The sequence below is a fragment of the Archocentrus centrarchus genome, chromosome 4 (assembly GCF_007364275.1).
Source record: "Archocentrus centrarchus isolate MPI-CPG fArcCen1 chromosome 4, fArcCen1, whole genome shotgun sequence".
In the NCBI taxonomy this organism is placed as follows: domain Eukaryota; kingdom Metazoa; phylum Chordata; class Actinopteri; order Cichliformes; family Cichlidae; genus Archocentrus; species Archocentrus centrarchus.
In genome coordinates, this window is record NC_044349.1 from 15,267,906 (window position 1) to 15,287,646 (window position 19,741).

The 19,741-nt window shown below is 40.8% G+C and overlaps 1 protein-coding gene across 7 annotated transcripts in view; it reads right to left on the reverse strand.

Annotated features, from left to right (window-relative positions):
* Positions 1-19,741, reverse strand: part of camsap2a (calmodulin regulated spectrin-associated protein family, member 2a) — a 56,615-nt gene that overhangs the window by 3,037 nt on the left and 33,837 nt on the right. For 2 of the 7 annotated variants that reach the window (XM_030726754.1, XM_030726753.1), the window contains 13 exons: positions 16,144-16,176; positions 15,116-15,257; positions 14,120-14,259; positions 8,240-8,336; positions 7,913-8,009; positions 7,748-7,779; positions 7,556-7,625; positions 5,300-7,454; positions 4,153-4,289; positions 3,293-3,516; positions 2,667-2,763; positions 1,098-1,213; positions 557-675 (listed from right to left, as the gene is read on the reverse strand). In XM_030726754.1, the coding sequence (XP_030582614.1) occupies positions 557-675; positions 1,098-1,213; positions 2,667-2,763; positions 3,293-3,516; positions 4,153-4,289; positions 5,300-7,454; positions 7,556-7,625; positions 7,748-7,779; positions 7,913-8,009; positions 8,240-8,336; positions 14,120-14,259; positions 15,116-15,257; positions 16,144-16,176 (3,459 nt within the window). The remainder of the gene's footprint in view (positions 1-556; positions 676-1,097; positions 1,214-2,666; positions 2,764-3,292; positions 3,517-4,152; positions 4,290-5,299; positions 7,455-7,555; positions 7,626-7,747; positions 7,780-7,912; positions 8,010-8,239; positions 8,337-14,119; positions 14,260-15,115; positions 15,258-16,143; positions 16,177-19,741) is intronic. The other 5 variants (XM_030726756.1, XM_030726755.1, XM_030726758.1 and 2 more) reach the window with 5 other exon arrangements.

The following is a 19,741-nucleotide window of genomic DNA, read 5'->3' on the forward strand; positions in this document are numbered from 1 at the left end:
GGTAGAGAGAAATAATTCGCGATTATCACACAGTATATCAAATTATCTGTCAGATATGGTGATGGTAGTGTTATGGCATGGGCATGTACGGCTGTCAGTGGAGCCGGGTCACTAGTGTTTCCTGATGATGGGTTTGCTGATATAAGTAGCAGGATGAATTGTGCGCTATGCACTCGGCTCAGATTCAGCCAAATGCTGCAAAAGTGATCGGGCAGTGCTCCACAGTGCAAATAGTGACCCAAAGAGTACTGCGAAACAAACCCAAGAGTTTCTCAAGGGAAAAAAAAATGGGATATTTTTCAGGAAGAGTCTGCACTTCAATCACATATTGATTATTTGATTTAAACTCCACTGTGGTGGTTTAAAGAAGCAAAAGTACAAAATCTATGTTTTTGTCCAACAAACTGACTGTATTTGAAGACCACTTTATATGAAAACCTTTATGTTACATACAGCGAGGAACCATCCAAAGAAAGACAAAGGTCCTGTGTCGGTTTTCCTTAACATTACGGAAGTTACTGAGTCATGAGGACACTCTATCTTTAGATGCTCTTACCTCCAGAATCTTGTTCTTTTGCCCCTCGTTGACCTTGCCTGCGAGGCAGCAGTGCGCCAGAGCATTCTGGACGATGTGCTTGTTAGATTTGGCACTGGGCTCCTTGTACAGCCTCGGTCCTGAAAGAAAATGGAGGCAAGAACATCAGGATGGGGCTGTTGCCATAGCAACCACTCCAGTCATGTCAAAGAAAATACTTGTTTTCTTGATTTTACTCTTTCTGCTGATGAATCATGTATGAAGATTGCTGAGGGTGGCATTTGTCTGGATTACCAGTTAGTCCGACAAAGTAATGTGGGCTATTTGAACCAGAAATGACTGTTTACGTGACTACTTTGAATTACAAACAGGGCAAAATGAAACCCCACCAAGAAGAAAAAACCACTGCCCTTTAGTATTAGATAATAAGAAAGATAAGAAAGATCTCAAAGAATGAATGAAGAGAAAATGAAGATCTGACTATCATTTAACATCTCTATGTTTTGAATATCAGTCACTTTTAATATTTGCCTAGAAACCAACATATACTGAGTTAACCTACCAGTGTACTCTGTATTTGATGTAACAGAGGAGGTGGTAGATCCATTTTCCCAGTCTTTTTCTCCATTCCTGCTGCTGGAGCGACTGGGGGACAGGAAACCATCTGCAGAGTCAGGCCTAGAACACACACACACACACACACACACACACACACACACACACACACACACTGAGTGTTAGTTCACCTCTCTGTGTGCCGATCCTGAACAGTCAGCAAAGCATACTGCAGGCACTGCTATTCAGTTCAGTTTGGTCATCAAAAGAAAGGACTTGGTTTGGGTTTCAGTGGTGTGACAAAGTTACACTAACCAGGACAGCAGCAAAGCTTGCAAGCATGGCTGGTGAGTGCAGTTTTGTGCATTAAGCTCAATAAAAAAAGGTAGATACATTTTTGTGCGGGATCTGGCATTTACTTGCTCTCACTGTAGGACTCTTTGCATTCAGAGTATTTTAACTAATGAATATAAAATCAAATGCCACTACTGGGAAATTATATTATCCAAACCAAGCATTTCTAAATATGAACAAGGCAACTGTACAATAAGAGCAACTAGGCCAACCTTAGCTTAAATGTGGTTGTTCTTGTTTGTGAAAGTAAACTGGCCATATTAACAAGTCATTTTGGCTTTCCATGAATAAAAAACTCGAGATAATGACTTGATAAGATGGATGTTAAATGTTGGCTGTGCAGTACAGAAACGGTCTGTGAAGCAGTGTTTCTGAATAATCTGCTTTATCAGGCATAAATAACCAAAGCAAGAGTGGAAATCGGTGAGAACAGCACAGCAGAGAGGGAAGCAGAAAAGAAAAGTGATTGTTTTGTGATGGTGATATTGACGAGAGCATAGCAAACCAGTGCTTTGAAGTTAGTTATGAGGGTCTTCACAAGAAAAAAAAAAGGGGGGGGGGAATAAGTTGCCTTTGCTTAAAATGCTCACTCAATCCCTAACAAAACCCACTATGGAAAAAGGGTTTCAGTGCAGGATTGGGCTCAGGACGGCATGAAGTGCCTTTAAGATTTTACTGCCAACCAGAAACTAACCTTCTCCTTCTTAGTTTAGGAGAGCCCAGAAAGTAGAAGAGGCCGCTAGAGGCCAAACTAGAACTTCTGACGTGTGAAACAACATGAAAGGAAATTGTCAAAGGGAAGATGGAAAGAAAACAGGAAAAATGTTAGATCTGAGAGTTAAAGTTAGTCCAGGTGTCCAATTAAATGCATGTCACGGCAAGTGTTTCTCTTCAGCTGTGAAGGAGAAAACTCCTACTGTAACTCCAGAGAATACTGCAGCACCTGTGATCTGCCTGTGTAAGTCAGTGTGAATTTACTCTATATATTCGGCATGGATTTAAGACTCATTTACAGTAGCTTAGCATCTGTAATTCTTACAGCAAGTAAAATAGGTTAAAAATGGTAAAATTATTTTTTTAGCAAAAGCACAAAACCAAGACTGCAGGATTCTTCTGGAATTAGAACATTTCTCACTGCTGTACCCCTGAATGAAACACAAAAATCTTCACCAAATGTTAAACATTTCTCTTCCTACACCTATCAAAAAAAGAATCATCTCACCTTGCTGCTCTCTTCTCAGAGTGAACACTGTCGCTGTCTCCCAGATTGAGGGAAGCGAGGGACAAGCTGGAGACTGAAAAGACACGTTGGCGTGAACCTGGATGTGAGACAATCACATGTGGCATGACACGACACGACACAATTACACCACACCGTGAATGAAAACATCACCAGACTGTCCGCGGTGTTTTGTGCCACCTGAGAGAGCAATGCAGCCTCAGTGCTGTGACTGAAACATCTCACAACCACAAATGCATGCAAAACTGATGAATATAATACATACTTAACCACGTATTATATGAAATCAGTATTATATAATGATGATTTTAAAGTTACATATATAACACATACATACACTGGTGCTGCACAGCTCCTTCAATGGGAGATTTTCATCTGTTATTTTAGTATAATTTTTCAGTGCAATGCTAATGCTTATTACTGCATTAGTAAGGCTGGAAATGCAATACATAAATTCAATATCAATGGCATTCTATTAGTTCAATATTTTACTATATAAAACGTCAACAAACAGCAACATACACTTAGTACACAGAGTCTGAGGTGGCACAATGCACTGTGACGGGATTACATTGACCTCTCTGAGTGAAGGTCATCTCTATGGTTACCTGTGGCAGCTCTCACGGGGGTTTTGGGTGAGTCCATGCTGTCACGATGGATAGACTTAGGGCGGCCTCGCCTCTGCTTGGCCCCCGCTGTGGGTCGAGGTTTAATGACGGTGTCCATGTCCTCCATCAGCTTCAGCTGCTTCCTCCTGAGGTACTCCTGCTTGATAAACTCCTTCCTGGCCTTGTCCTCCTCCTTCCTGACGCGCTCCTCTTCAGCTTTTAGTCTGAAGAGACACAGAGATGGAAGGAGAGTTCGGGAAGTAATAAGATATTTCAGTTCAAGAATTAATAATAATTGACATGTGCATTTTTAACCATTCCATGCAGACCGTAACTGAAGTAAGTTTGGAAGATCACTGTTTTGTAATCTATGGGGGCACGATCTATCGTGGGCCAGCATAAAATGCTGAATTTACCAAAGGAGAGACAGTCAGTTATCTACATAGATATGGTAAATATTGTACTACACTGTTATTGGTTATGCATTGCTATTAAAACGAAACTCATGGGTTATTTGGCAAGTTATTGAACTAATAAGGAAGACGTATACAGTAACAATCAGGTCTGTAAATCACAATGGCTTAGGTACATTAAGCAAATACTAGGCTATAGTGGGCTTTGGAAAACAAGGTTTTTATTACTATCTGCTGATATTTCAGAAATGGACAGAATGAAGAGAATAGTATGTAAGATCATAATAAAAGCTAAAGTAACATTTAGGGCTAAAATTGAATTCTTATCCAAGGATCACTGAAGAAATTTGAAGTACTGAAAAGAGAAACCAGAGACACAAAGTTCATAAGACTGTCCCAACCCAAATAAAATCTCAACAAATGAATTTAATATTTAACTGTGCATACCGAGCTTCCTCTTTCTTCTGCTCCAGCTCAGCTTCCAGCTGCATCTTCCTCTGCTGGCTCTCCTTTTCCCTTCTCATCCTTTTCTCCAGCAGTGCAGCCCTCTTCTGGGCCATGTTCTCCTCTGCTTTTCCATCCTCCTAAAGGGAAAAAAAAGGCAGTTGGCTTAAAGTGTGTGAGGTAATGTAAGCTTCTGTGTCATTTAGTGAATACTAAACATGTAGTTGTTTATCTGTTATTCATACGCAAAGCTGACCTTCTGGTGTCATTTTGATACCCCATAAATCCTTTTTTTTGTTGCATTTTGATATAATGAAAAGATGACTCAAAACCTGGACTGTTGAAAGGTCAGCGTGCTTTTGTAATATTAAATGAAACAGTCAAAAGGGCTCACAGAAGCAACAGAATAGAGGATTTTCTCAGGGCCAGAAAGGGCACATTCCTTTGAAAGCTTTCAAAACATTTCCCTTTATTATGCACCAATCTCTCGTTTCATCTCACTGTGGATAGCACAGTTTGTATTTTCAAATGTCCAGACCTTACATACTCTGAATGTGCTCTAAATATAAATTAATGCTTTTATAAGATAAATGAATTAGAATTTGGCTGTTACTAATGGTGGCATAGCAATCTTCTAATTTAATGTAAATGCTAATCTGACTCCTGTAGAGGTTAATTCATGAGACCGCTCATTGCTCATCCCTCAGTATCCACCCTCATTTTCTAGTCGACCCTGCTTCAGCCCCGCATTTCCACAGCTGCGCCTGAATTATTCACAGCAGCCCCAGTTTTGTGACCCACATTGAAGCCCAGACAGCAGTTAGCAGCAGCCTTAGAAGCTATAAATGGGAAGATGACACTGTCCTCAAACAGCATATTTCCTGTGCCACTTATCATCTTCTGTTAGGAACAAATGTTTCCCTATGAAAACAAACATGTCTGCCAGGTTAGAAATATTTATGTATATTTTTGAATTTTTTTCCCCTCAGTGACATGTTTAAATGAAACTCAGGTTGTGTGTGTGGTAATTTCTCTGATTTATGTTGCTGGCTCTGTCTATTATGATTTGTGGTGTTATTATCTTTGTTGTCTCTCTTGACTAAAGCTTACTTATCTTGTCAGAAACACTGATTTTTAATGAACAGCCTACCTTGAAGAAGAAACCACGGCAGATCTTCTGTTCATCATCTAAGTCTTCCACATTGCCCTGCTGTATTTCCAGGCCTTCATCCAGAGTCAGATCCTCCAGTGGTTTCACAACTGACAGAGGAACCTCAATCAAACTGCTTTTGGCTTGGTCGGGGGATTCAGGCTGAGACGGGATCTCTGTTGGCATCACTATGAAGGTCTCTACCACAGGGTGAGCTAGCACTTCAGGGAATGTTGACTCAACAGTAGGTTTGAGCTCTATATCTGGCTTCTGAACTTTCTGGTGTTCTGTTTCCATGTCAGTGATCTTAGATTGACTGTGAGCTTCTGTTTCCTGGGTTTGGGCATTAGTACCTACTTCAGTTTTTTCTTTTTTGTTCTGTAGTTTTGGGGAGCTACATGGGGGACCAGCTACACATACACCCACAAACTCCCGCTCTGGGGAAAGGAGGGAATGTGTTTCCTTGTTTTTATCTCCATCTGGAACTACTGTCGCTGAATTGGCAGTTGCTGGTTTGTCTCCCATGTAAACGAAGGAACTTGCCAGGGGCTGGCAAGGAGAAAATCGCCGTAGCCTTGGGATACTATCGACGGATTGTGGTGCAGTTAAGACCCGACTGTAGGGGGCCAGCTTGAGCTCGCTGGGTCGAGCGGTGCGAGGATTACGTGAGTGGAAGGATGCAGATTTGCGTTTGATGCTGGTTGGAGAGCGGTGGGTGGAACGAGGGGAGTCAGCAGGAGAAGAGGGTCCTGAGGATCGAATAACAGCTCCGGCTCGACTGTGCTTTTGTGGTGAGGGGTTTGTATGTGGAGGAGGGATGACCCATGCCTGCTGTTGTTTTTGCTCCCTCATGGCCATGATCACTTCTTGCTGCTGAGCCAATCTCTGCATCTCAGTCTGGAGGAAGGCTAAAGAATGATTGAGTTTCTCTATCGAACGTGTATACTCTGTGAGATCCACTTCGGTTAACTGAGTGTGGCTTTGTCCGCCTTCCTCACCTGCACCAGGAGACTTTTGCCAACAGGAAGCTGTACTGCTTTGCTCTGCCCCATCAGGCGTGCCTGTCTTGCTCCTCCCAAATTTAAAGGTGGGACTTGTGGTTGCTGACTTTCCTTCTCCCTCAATTTTCCCCCCTTCTTCTCCACTCGCAGCACCATCACCTTTTCTCTTTACCACATTTAGGAATGCCGAGTGACCCATCTTTTGCCGGTGCCTTGTGAAAGCTGCCTCCACTTTCTTTTTCTGTGCCTCGATAGCTTTCCGTTTCTCCTCGAGCCTCATCCTCAGTTGTACCATCTCTGTAGCCATGACCTGTGCAGGGTCATTGGGTGGAAGCTGGACAGGTGTGGGTGATGGCTGAGAAATAGGGGGTGGTGTGGTTTGTTGGCGGACTGGGCTGTGCTCAGGGGTTGGGGCCCATGAGACAGATAGTGGGAGGCCAAACTCAGAACCCTCTGGAGTGGTCTTCAGGGAGCTGCTACTGCCTCTGCCTGAGTCTGGTGCTGATGGATTAAGCTTCTTCATCTTCTGTTCAGCAAAGCTGGTCATCTTTACTCCTGAAGGGGATTTGCTGCTTGGGCAGGGACTTGGCGTGTCCATATCCAGCTCCATGTTCACAGAGCAGTCTTTCAGAGAGGAATCTTCATCTAGCATGTCCTCTGTTCGGAGATGGATGCCAGTGTCGACTTCTGTGGTGTCTGTGGTGCTCAAAGGTCCTTTGGAGTCGACCTCTGACACAGGGTCTAAACCACCCACACCAGCCCCCTGTTCCTGACTGTGCAAAAAGAAACCATTGTTAATGCCGTCCACTGGAGGCCTGCTTGGGCTGTGGATAATCTGAAGGGCTTCCTCCATGGAGGGAGTTGTTTCCATGACTCCTCCATGCCCGTTGGAGTATCCTTGCTTGCTAGCTAGGCTAGGCTCCATGCCAGCAAGGCTGTCTGGGCAGCCTTCCTCTTCAATGCCAACACTCTGACCATTCACCGGCTGGAAGGACAGGTTGCGCTTCATTCCACGGGGCAAGTGGAGGACTTTGAACCCAGAACCATCATCAGTGCTGACAGACCTGACCATGCCACGTGTGGAGGGAAGAGGTGCAGGTACAGATTCCTCTTTGTCAAAGGGGATGTCAAAGGACACCCCGTAAGGCCCAGATCTTAACAAAAAAAAAAATAATAATAAAATTATTTTCTAGATACTTATTTAGCTAACAGATTATAAAATGTTGCACATACAGAGGACAACAATAACACTAACCTTTTCTCTTTTGGCCAGGTGCCAAGATTGCCATCAACAAAGGACATTGAGGTTGACCTCTTGATCTCCCCTGGATGACAAATATAAGCAAAGCAAAAGACAAGACAAGACAAAAAAAAGCTTTTGTACTTACAAGTCATATCTTTCACATTTTTTATACATTTTCATAAATCACAAAATTATAATAATTACCTGAGTTTCGAGGCTGGGGTCGCAGGGGTAAACTTGAAAATGACAGAGGAAAAGAACAAACATCATAATGTGGATTTTATTAAGTTATTATTTAGCTTTAACTTGTCCTTGTTAGAATTTTCTGCACCCCGATTTCTCTTCTCATCATAACTTGGACTAACATACCTGGGTCTTTCAGGGCTTGGGGGTCTTTCCATAAAACTCTTCTTAGTTGCCTTGGAGATGGGGATTATTGGGATATTCTTCAGCAAGGATGAGGACTCTGAGGTGACAAGACAAAGAAAAATGATCAAACTGTGCTTTTACAATAGACACAATGTAATATTGTATGATCCTTACCTAATTATTTTACTTTGTGCATGATTCAGAGAAAAACACCTACGTTTACTTTATGTAACTACCATTACTTACTACTGCTTCATTACAAACTGTGACACTAATGTTGCTATTGCTACTGTAAACTGCATTACAAGGTTAGAATCTAACACTTGCCCGTGCCTTCATTATCCAGCGTTCTTGGTTTCACAAATGATGGTTTGACCACCTCAAACCACCAAAACAGCTCTGCCATGAACACCAGGTAGTTATTCTGGGGAAGGAAACAAGAGTAAGATTAAAAACATATGAGGCTGGGTTATAGTTAATCACTCACTTCAAAGATACGTTAAAACAAAACACGTAACTGTTATAGTCCCAGGAATAAAATCTGTAGAAGACCACAACTGCATTGTATACATTTGTCCAGCAGGTGTCTCTGTTAATCCTAACTGACAAGCTGAGGTATCATAAACTTGTACTGTCCAGTCTATATATGAGTAATTCACCAAGCCTGGACCATTTCATAGAATATCCTTTTAAAGAGAACGATATCTCACAGTTCAAAGGATAGTAGAGTCATTTAAAGGGCATTTATATTTTTTGTGTGTTGGCTCAGGTAATATAACTGATGCTAGATAAAATCATATTCCACCTGCATAATAACATAAATAGTACCTGTGCTAATCTTGATGTGGTTAAGACATTAACCTCATTCATAAAATAGAGGTTACCTGCATCCTGCCTGAATAAAACTGAGGGTCAAGGCTCAAAGGGATTTAACACTGATGTGCCAGGTCTAGTCCATGTTTGAATCGGGTCAAAATACATTAAGAGGTGAAACTACTGGAGGAGAGTGCACTGCACTGCAAAGAGATCAATCTTTTAATCAGTATTTCACTCTCCCAAAGTACTGTTGGTTGTTTCCTTATAATAATGTAAAAATGTTTATTCTATGCTTATTCTTCAAAAAAAAAAAAAAAACGAAAAAAAAGAGCAGGCATTATTGAAACAATGCACCGCATGATTCAGCTAGTGTGCTAATTGTGCAGTTCTTCTTCATTTGCTCATATATGCACATTTGCACACAAACGCAAATTAGTGCAGTGAAGCGGGAACGACCTTGAGGAATCACACCCTCTACCCGCTCTCAGTCCACGGTCTCCAGACAAAGACAATAGTGCATGGTTCAGCACTAAAGAAACCTGATTCAAGTCATAAGCAACATTTTTCTGTACCAGTCAAACACCAGCACACACGTGTCAACTGAAGCACAAAAGCACACCAGGAAGGATTGAGGCAATTAACACCAGTACCCTGGTTTACTGTGGGGGTGTTACTGCAGCATTTTACATGTTTTTGTTTCCCTCTCTATGCTAGTGTGCTGGGCTGCAAGAAGATGATGTCTGCTGCAGAACATTGCACTGTAAGTGTGAGGAGCAGTAGAGCACATGGTTATCAAAATAATTCAAGTATCTAGTATCTAATTTTACATTTAAATTGGACTCCCTACGTTTGCTAATATTTTTATCAGTCAGTTAAAATGGTCTCTTTTTTCAAACTGCATCTGGGTCATAGTTACATCCTTAATGACTCTGTGATTAAAAAGCAAAGAATTACTAATGAACACCAAGTCAAATAGTGCTAGTTACCTTTTAGGTGTGTTCAGCATGTGAAGCACTCCTCAGAAGAAGAAAGAAAAAGTAGAAAGAAGAAGCAAGAAGCAAGAAAAAAAAAAAAAGACTGAATGAGAGAGACAAAGATCTCTTCTCATCCGCCCTGCCCAGATTGGTGGCAACAGCCCAGGCTTACTTCTCTCCTCCCATCTGTTCGCCTGACTACTACAGACACACCAGGTGTGAGTGTTTTTGCTTAATACCCCCAACCTCAGCACTCACACACACTCAGGCTGATCCCTAAAACCAACCACTGCACCACCGCCCCACCTATCTCCCCAGTGAATGGCATTACTACCTCGTGGGCTGCCAGGTCTGCAGCATTGCCAGATCTGCCTGTTTGGAGATTTGAGTGTGTGACTCTCAGAATGAAGTCAGATTGGTGATTACTAGAAGACAGATAAGAGTTTAGGGTGGTGGGGTGGGGTCGGGTGGGGTGGGGTGGGAGTAGCTAATCCACTTTGCATAAACATCCTCCTTCCCCCTCCTCCCAGTATGTGCTCCTCACACATGACAGTGAAACATTCAAACGCACAGGCAATGCACAGAGCCTGAATGTATAAATATGAGGAGGTCAAACAAACCCCATACAAATTATGTTATCCAGCTCAGCAGAAGACGAGACCTACAGCCACACAGTGAGCATTCAGAGGGCATTAATCTTAACAGTCACTGGGCCAGAGGGCTGATTAAAGGATTTACATCCAGCAGCCAGACAGACAGACTTGCTCCAATCTGGGAAAAACCACTCTTTGATTTATCGCCAAGTTTATCAGACGGCTGCCAGCCGCCTATTCAAAACCTGAGCTTATGTTACATTTGCAAAGGTAATAGAAAACATTTGGATTTTTAAAAGTAATTGCTTAGAGACATATAGTATCAAAGGTCATACTGCTTGAACTTCACGTAGCCCCTGGCACTCTTTACCTGATGGTGAGCAATACTTATAGAGCAGTACTCAGTGTGAGTTACACAGGCCATATCAATCTAATGTGCTATAATAAAGTCATTATTTTGGCTGTAATTAGGTAATTTGTAATCCTGTGTGCCACTTTTTGTCAAATGAAAATTCACAGTTGAACAGCCATCCTTCACTGCTGACAGTCAGATTATAGACAAATGACTAATTGAGAATCATGTTGAAAAGGCAGCTTATGAATTATAGTAAGTGTGTTAACTGGCTCCTCAGGGCAACCTCAGCATATTTGCTAGAAACTTCCTGGTATAAAAGGAGCTGGTGAATTTCATTTCTCTTCCTTGGATCCACAGATAGTCACTAAGATGTGTGGGGAATTAATTAAACATAGAGCCAGTAAATGGGAGCGGGTTGGGTGATTTACTGGTCTGGCATCCATTAGCAAAGAATGGCCCTAGGTAATGTATGTGATATATGGCTTTTGGGTTGCTTGCCGAAAGGAGGAAAGTGTATTGCCTCTTACTGAGGTACACCAAACACAATGTTAAGTCAACCTATCATCGCCATACCTGCAAAATTATGTGTGCCTTGAGAGGAAAGGGCACAGTTTGTATGTCAAGCACTCTACACAGAGACCTGGCATCTGATATAAAGATTCCAGACAAATTGGTGTGTGTGTGTGTGTGTGTGTGTGTGTGTGTGTGTGTGTGTGTGTGTGTGTGTGTGTGTGTGTGTGTGTGTGTGTGTGGGCAGGCAATAAATGTTCTCACCGTAATGCTGCATGCTCTTTTCCAATTTTCTGCATCTGATTTCTTTGGATGACTGATAATATCTATTAAATTATCTTATCCTCAACAGCTAAAGTACAGAAACTGAACTGTGGCATCTCAGAATATTATTTTTCCCAGGTTCTCTCTTTCCTTCCATTGCTGTATTTTAATGTACATTACTGTTGTATGTTATGTTTTATGAATTAATGCCAGCAAACTGAGACATTTGTTTTTAATTCTGACTGAAGAACATCAGCTCTAATCACCTCTAATGACATCTGATAGAAGTATTAGTACAGGGACACTTTCACTGAGTCACAGTGTGAGTCTGTTGTGTATGTTTCTGTAACACACATGCCCAAGCTTGTCATCGCCTTCCCAAAAGATGCTGCCCCTTTTATTCTATTTCTTCCCTCAGCCTCTTCCTTCTCCTCTCTAATTGTTTCAAACTGTGTTGTCACGCCTTCTTGTCTCTTCCCTCCCGTTTCCATTTTCTTCCACATCAACACCTCTCGCCCCCCCACCAACCCAATGTGTCGGCTCAATCTCTATAATAAGGTCTCCATTAGTGTGCTGGGCAACAACATACAGCTACTGAGGATGTGACTCCCTGGAATCTGGGTCAAGGTTACTGAATCTAACTAGTTCTGTATGCACCTCTGTCTGCTGCACTGCTTCTCTCAGGCAATTACTCTGCCGTGCTGGGACTGTTTTACTGTTCCTGAAATCAGTGTCAGCAGAATGGTGCTACTGGCTGGTTCACAAAACCCGTTTATTTTTTGACACCATGTTATTTAGTATGCACGTGCCTTGGGCTGAAACTGATACATTTTTATTTTATTTTATAGCAATTTTGTGCAAAATAAAACATCATTAGTATATACATATGATACTCTCAGTACTAATGCTGAATGTTACAGTTACTAAGCACCCTTATATGTTTATTTTTCAGCCTTTGTCATTCTGCTGGGTTTCAGCTCCAATACTTCAAAACTGCTTGTTTAATACGGTTGTGCTGCTGGTTAATTCTGCAGATCAGAAATGTTCAAAGAAATTCACTGGAAACAGCGCATTTTCTCTAGATATTAGACATATTTTAGTCAGTTTAGACAGTCCCCTGGGCTTTGTCCCTTCAGTGACCTGTATTCTGTCTGTGCCGAGAGCTCTCCTGCATCTGAGGACATGCTGAGATGACAGTTTAGGGAAAGTTAAACTTATCCAGACACATCAACTTGTTTTCCCCTTACCGATGCAGCTCTCAGGCAAACCACACCGAGACTGACACACTAAAAGCTAAATCAAACATGCAAGCGACAGGGACAGTTACATCAATGCACTGGACAAAGAGAAGTACACTGTGATTGTGGCAGCCATCAGCTAAAATGGCAATTTGATGAAAAGGTAAGTAGGTAAGCAACAAAAATATATACCATGTATATATACCAGCTGAGCAAGTAAACACAGCTACATAGAAATGTGTTTGAACAAAGATGGCTCCTTCATAGATGTAGAACATTAGTCAGAGGGTGGAAAAAGCTCTTTCCTGTGCATCTCAAGTGACCTATATATGTTTTTACGGTAATGACAGAAAAGCAGGGAGTGAGATAATGTAAGCTGCAGACTGTTTCTATGACACTCCAGCAGCAATACACATTTATTCACCAAAAGATGACATCAGCAGTGCACAAACTCGATACCACACACACACAGAAACAGCAGTGTTATAGACAAGAGGGGTCTGAAGGATGTATAAGTCAGCTATGAGAAAAAGAGACCGTTTCAAGAAAAAGGCCAGGAAAGCAGGAAGAATCTTTGAAAAAATTACTCAAAAGCTGTGGCAACACAAAAGAAATGAAATAAACAAGCAAAGAAAAAAAAACTAAAGGAGAGGAGCAATTTGGGGAAGAAGAAAGAATAGCGAGAAAAGGAAATTAAGAAATGAAGATTAAAAGAAAACAAACTGGAAAGTAAGTTGAAGGACACTAGTTGAAAAAAGGAAAAGGCAGGAAAAATGAACAAATACATACATGTTGGGAAGGAAGGCTGAGTGAAGCTCTCCAAGCCTGTGGTTAGTGAAGACGGATAGTTTGGACTGAAAGTTTTTTTCCACAGCATGACTCACCACACTGGCCTACAGTGCTGCACATTTCTCTTGTTTCATTTAGCCTGGATCTCACACCACATGGGGTTCTAATCTGTTTTGGTACAACACTTATGGGTAACTTTGAAGTGTTTTGGAAAATAGTTATCAGCTCTGACCAGTACTGACATCACCAAGTATTTATTTTTAAATAAAGCAGCCAACACAGTGGATTGGGTTTGGATTTTCTGTTAACAGATATTTTATATGGGGTCCTATTTTACACTTTGAGCAGCTTAAATTCTACCATAAAGACTAAGAGTAAAGAATTTGTTTGCAGTAAGAACCTTGAGACAATCAACCAGCCCATAAACCAAAAAACAGGATCCTCATCACAATTCAAGCCTCAAATCACACCATAATCTCCAATCTAGTACCTCAAAATGTATTCTTACAATCTCCAAAGTAATTGCTACAATATTTCTAAGTAAAATTAACTTTTCCCTTTTTCAAAATCTCCAATACTAATCTTCTAACATGTACAACACGTAAAAACATAACTTAAGTAGCAAATATTTCATTTTCATGCAAAATGCAGCCAAGTTCAAGCAGTACCTTGATGGTGGACGAAGCATAGAGCATGTCTTCTAGGCTGAAGTGGCAGCAGCTGTTCAGGTTGTCTTTGCAGAAGTCTTGTATTAGCTGAAGGTTGTACAGTCGATCAGCCAGACTCATATTCTCCTTCAGACAAATATCTGGGAGGGCAGAGAGATCCATCAGGTGTCACAGTGGCGCCAGTATGAATTTGATGATTGAAGTTGTTCTGGTTATAATGCGCAGCTCAGTGTTTTTTTTTTACTCTGCTGACAGTAATTAATTAAGAGCAGTGACGGAACGCGTTGAGAACAATGTTGTGTTTTTTTTCAGGAACTGCTGAGGCATTTAAAGTGTAAAGTTTTGTGAATGTCTGACCAATCATGAACACTGCATGAAGGGTATCAACCAGTGGTTGGATGCAACATAATTACATCAAATATTGCTGATGAAGTGTGTTAAGCCCTATCCAGAGTTATTTATTTAAGCTGAAACAATCACAAGAACAAAAGATCAATCAGGGTTAATTTAAATACAGTAAACGTTTCCTGATTGATCTTTTGTTCCTGTCGTTGTCGTGAGTGTGTTTGCACATTTGGCCTGATAACTTGGCTCCTCAGCAACATGATGTGATTATGTTGATTCTCTTTTGATGTTTGATCTATTGAATAAACCATTAAGAAGCACAGACAAGAATTATACTGATATTGATAACATTTTTATGTTTAAAAAAAAATGACACAAAAAAGGGTGGAACTACCATCCCCCAGGCTCTGATTTTTCTATATGTGAATCAAACAGAATGGTGTGAGTTTCACCAGCTTACAACATTTTGGCCTTATTTCTTTGGTCAAATAAATAATTAATCACCTGTAGATAAATTGGTGTCATGTTGGACTTTGCTGGATAATGTGCAGATGTCCTTTCCCAAACAAACCCACACAACTCCTCTGGGTACCTCCTCTAACTGTAAATTCCACTGACCCACCCATCCTGTTCATCATGCCCGTTCCTTACCGTCCAGTGGTAGCAGCTGAGGACAGTAGAAGTGCAGCAGTGCACCCAGGGCTGAGCCATCTGTGCTGTCTTTTAGCAGGTTGTCCACTGGGGGGATCCAAGGAACCGGCTGGGTTGAGGCCTGCTCCTTCCTGTAGCGAGCCTGTGGAATATAAAATACTATAAAGCGAAGTGGTTGTGCAAAATTACCCTGCCCACATCTACAGTAGCTATTAAGCCAAATTCGTCTTGTTGTTTCTTACTGTTTCACTAAATTAGCGATGTATAATGGAGCTTTAAAGCAGCACCAGCACAGCAAGACCTCACTGGATTCACTCATGTATCAAAGTAACTGAATGGCTCTGGAGCCTTGTTGCATATGAAAAGGAAAAACAGACATGAGAATGAACAGAGCTGCATGAGTGAAGTAACTGTCACTGATTATTTAGAAAAAAACAAAGCAATGACCCTCTTAACATGTGGAGCATCTTCAATTCAATGTAAAGATTGAGAAATTACGCACAGCTCCGTATGGAAAAATGTTGAAATTGCCATATGATTATCAATTTTGTGTGCATAATAGCCGTGGGAGCTTCCAGACAAGTAAATTTTTTTTTTTTTTTTGGCTAATCCTTGGGACCTCCTCAGTGATTTCCCTGGAGTGCATAGTTCCACTGATGAAAACCTTCCAGTTAGCAACACAAGAAAGCATCTACAAATATTCCTTATATTGGCTTTTGTAAACTCAACCTCATACACAGAATAAGGTTGTTGATGAATAATCAAATATTCAGTGTCATTTATAGTCTACTTTGTCTGCTTTATGTTAAGAAGTAATAATTATGGCTTTTGCTGAATATGTAATCATATGCATTTAGCACAAGGGACTAATAAATCAAGAGAAGAGAGAAAATAGCCTGGTTTACATAACAGTGAAGTCATTGGCTGATGCACACACGATAAAATGATGGCAATCAGGACAGAAAGAGGAGCGAAAGAGAGTCACTGTGGACACAGATGAAAGATACAGCAGTGATTAGTTGACTTACAGGCACAAGCTTCATGTACCACTTGGTTGGAGACTGCAGATGCACAGCAAAGGGGGGAAAAAAACAGCAACAAAGAAATACCTGTTAGTCAGATTAGTTAGTAATGCGATTAGTATTACAAGGAAAGACATGACAACTGTGAGACCAAAGGAAGAAAACCTGTGTATTTTTGAGGGTGTATGTAAAGACTGTGTACAGTAGGGGTTCACAGTCACAATGTCTCCAAAACTAATGTAGTATTGCCACTCAAAAAATATTTTTTTCATTTTAGGTGAAACCTTTGGTTATTTCTTTTCTCACATCAGCTCAGAGATTCATGCAGTGTGACTGTCTTTCTTTAAATATACATGAGAATACTAAACCGTAACTATTTTCTACCAGCTGACAGTCGATGTGTTAGAACGCAAATGGAATTTAAGAATTAAGCACCAAATTGTCCTGAAAATAGATCCTATTGTATCCTGAAACATTTAACTGAACATTTAATGGCTCACTTTTACCTTATGTTACCTCAGTAATGTCAATGGAAAATGTATTACTGTAACCAAACTGTCAGCTATCCGGTGTCACTGTAAGCTGATTCCAAAAAAGAGAGGATTGCCTCAGTTAACTGCTAATTCCCACACTACCAAGAAGCATCAAAGACCTAAAATGTAAGTGCCACTCAAGAGGTCTGCAAGCCTTCAACTTCAAAGGCACGCAATGACTCGTGAGAAAATACAGCTGCTTTGTTCTGAAACCTTCAAAATAAATATTAAAGTCAGCCAGAGGATGAATCAATAGTAGCTTCTGAAGATTTTCTGATTTGATTGGCACCAAAGTTCTCTTAATGATAATTTGATTTAGCGTCAGAGTTGGAGGTCATCGAGGAGCACACCTGATGTAATCAAATCTGTGTTTTATCTATATGCCAGTGACTGGAAGTTATTCCACAAATCAACGATTATGAAACATAAAGGATGGATTCTTGGTGTAGAGGCTAAGCCAATGCTTTAAGCCACTGAGGCGCTACACACGGGCTAACCTAATTGACGCGCTGATCACGGTGCCTGATGAATCAAAGTCTGAGTCATACTTGCCAGTTGAACACTTCGTCCATTTATTTTTATCCACAATCATCAGTGTCCATTATACTTGCACAGATTTCTAGAAACACTTGAAATATCAACACCCATAATTCTCCAAGGTCCTTGCATCTTCAGCGGTCAAAAACTGTTTTTCCCTTCCGGGTGGAACACCTGACCAAACCAAAAAAAACCCTTACCATATATAGTCAGGCCCACCAATTACCCTGTGATGCGTGATACCCAGTAAATACATATTCTGCTCCTACACTTGGATTATTAGTCATGTAATAAAGAGAGCATGGATACACCACCTTACCAGAGTTTTTAATCAAAATTTTTTAGTTAAAAATTCTAGAGCCAATTAATGCATTATGTGACTGAAATTAATACCCAATGCAATTTAGTATCACTTAGAATTAGGGAACACATGCCACGTCCACTTTGGCCTTGGGAATCAGGTACATGCTCACTCCATATTTCATGTATTTTATTAACCTCACTGCAATACACTCTTTATTAGGTACACCTTACTAGTACCAGATTAGACCCCCTTTTGACTTCAGAACTGCCTTAGTTCTTCAACAAGGTCCTGGAAACTTTTTCATCCACACTGACATGATAGCATCACACAGTTGATGCAGATTTGTAGGTTGCACATCCATGACAAATCCCATGTTCCACCACATCCCAAAGGGGATCTATTGGATTGAGATCTGGTGACTGTGGAGGCCATTTGAGTACAGTAAACTCATCATGTTCAACAAACCAGTCTGAGATGATCTGAGCTTTGTGACATAGTGCGTAATCCTGCTGGAAGCAGCCATCCTAAAATGGATACACTGTGGTAATAAAGGGATACACATCGAAGGTAATAATACTCATGTAGGCTGTGGGGTTTAAATGATGCTCAGTTAGTACTAAAGGGTTCAAAGTGCACCAAGAAAATATCCCCACAACCTTTACATCACCACCATCAGCCTGAACTGTTGATACCAGGCAGGATGGATCTATGCTTTCATGTCGTTTGTGCCAAATTCTGACCCTACCATCCAAATGTTGCAGCGGAAATTGACTCATCAGTGTTTTCCAATCTTCTATTGTTCTGTGGTATGGTTTCCTGCTGCTGTAGCCCATCTACTTCAAGATTCAGTGTTTTATGTGTTCAGAGATGTTCGTCTGCATACCTTGGTTATTTGAGTTGCTGTTGCCAAGAGATGGTTGTGTGGGGAAAATCCCAGCAGAGCAGCAGTTTCTGAAATACTCAGACCTGCCCATCTGGCACCAACAACCATGCCACATTCAAAGTCACTTAAATCACCTTTCTTCCTCATTCTAATGCTCTGTTTTAACTTCAGCAGGCTGTCACTATGCCTAAATGAATAATGTTGCTGCCATGTGATTGGATGGTAAGATAATTGCATTAATATGTAGTTGAACAGTACCTAATAAAGATGTCATGAATGGATCTTTTTTTTTTAGGCTGATCTTTCGGTGTATACCATCTATCTTGAGGTATACGTGAGCTTCTTTCATTGTGGTGTCAGATATTTCAGAACACATTTTTGTCACTCTGTTCTCATAATTACCACGATTTTCATGGATGATTTTTTTGTGCCTGTGAAATTGAAAAGTGAATATAATTCCAGTACTTCCCTAAAGCTCCTTGAAACTGAACAATTCCTTACCTCAAAAAAAGCATCACACAATTTAATTGGAAAAGAAAAGAGACAAACCCTGCCCCCACATCACATCTCCGGGCTGACAATAAAACAATAAAAAAAAGCTGCACTCCCCAGTACATGACCTCACAAAGTCAGTGCAGACCAGCAGGCCAACTTCAACATTTGGCTGTCTGGAGGGGAACATGGCAAAGACAGAGATCTGGATTTGATCATTTCACTGGCTCTCATCAAAATTCTGTTTCTTTAGATCCAGCACAATAAGAAAAATGCCAACAAAGTATCTTTTTCTATTTTGAACAATACATTTCTTCAGTCTCTTTGTACCATGAATGTCTTTAATTTTTAATTTCTCTTTTTAACCTGAGTGCAAGGTTATGCTTAACATATTTCCTTATTATTGAGAGAAACACAATGTGTCAATGACACAGATGGAAGTGAGATGTTTTTATGAGATATTGTCTAAAAATTCATTATTAATGGAGTACGTTGAACTTTGCTGCCAGGTAATCAAGAATACTCCAATTCTTGCTGCTCCAGTTTGAGAGTAAGATAGAGGAAATGAAGACTGGCTGTATCTAATGTGACAATTTAAGGCTAGTGAGCCAGAGAGTAAAATTCAATTCAATTCAATTTTATTTATATAGAGCCAAATCACAACAATCACCTCAAGGCATTTTATATAGTAAGGTAAAGACCCTACAATAACATAGAGAAAACCCAACAATCAAAATGACCCCCTATGAGCAAGCACTTGGTGACAGTGGGAAAGAAAATCTCCATTTTAAAAGGAAGAAACCTCCAGCAGAACCAGGCTCAGGGAGGGGAACCATCAGCCATGACTGGTTGTTC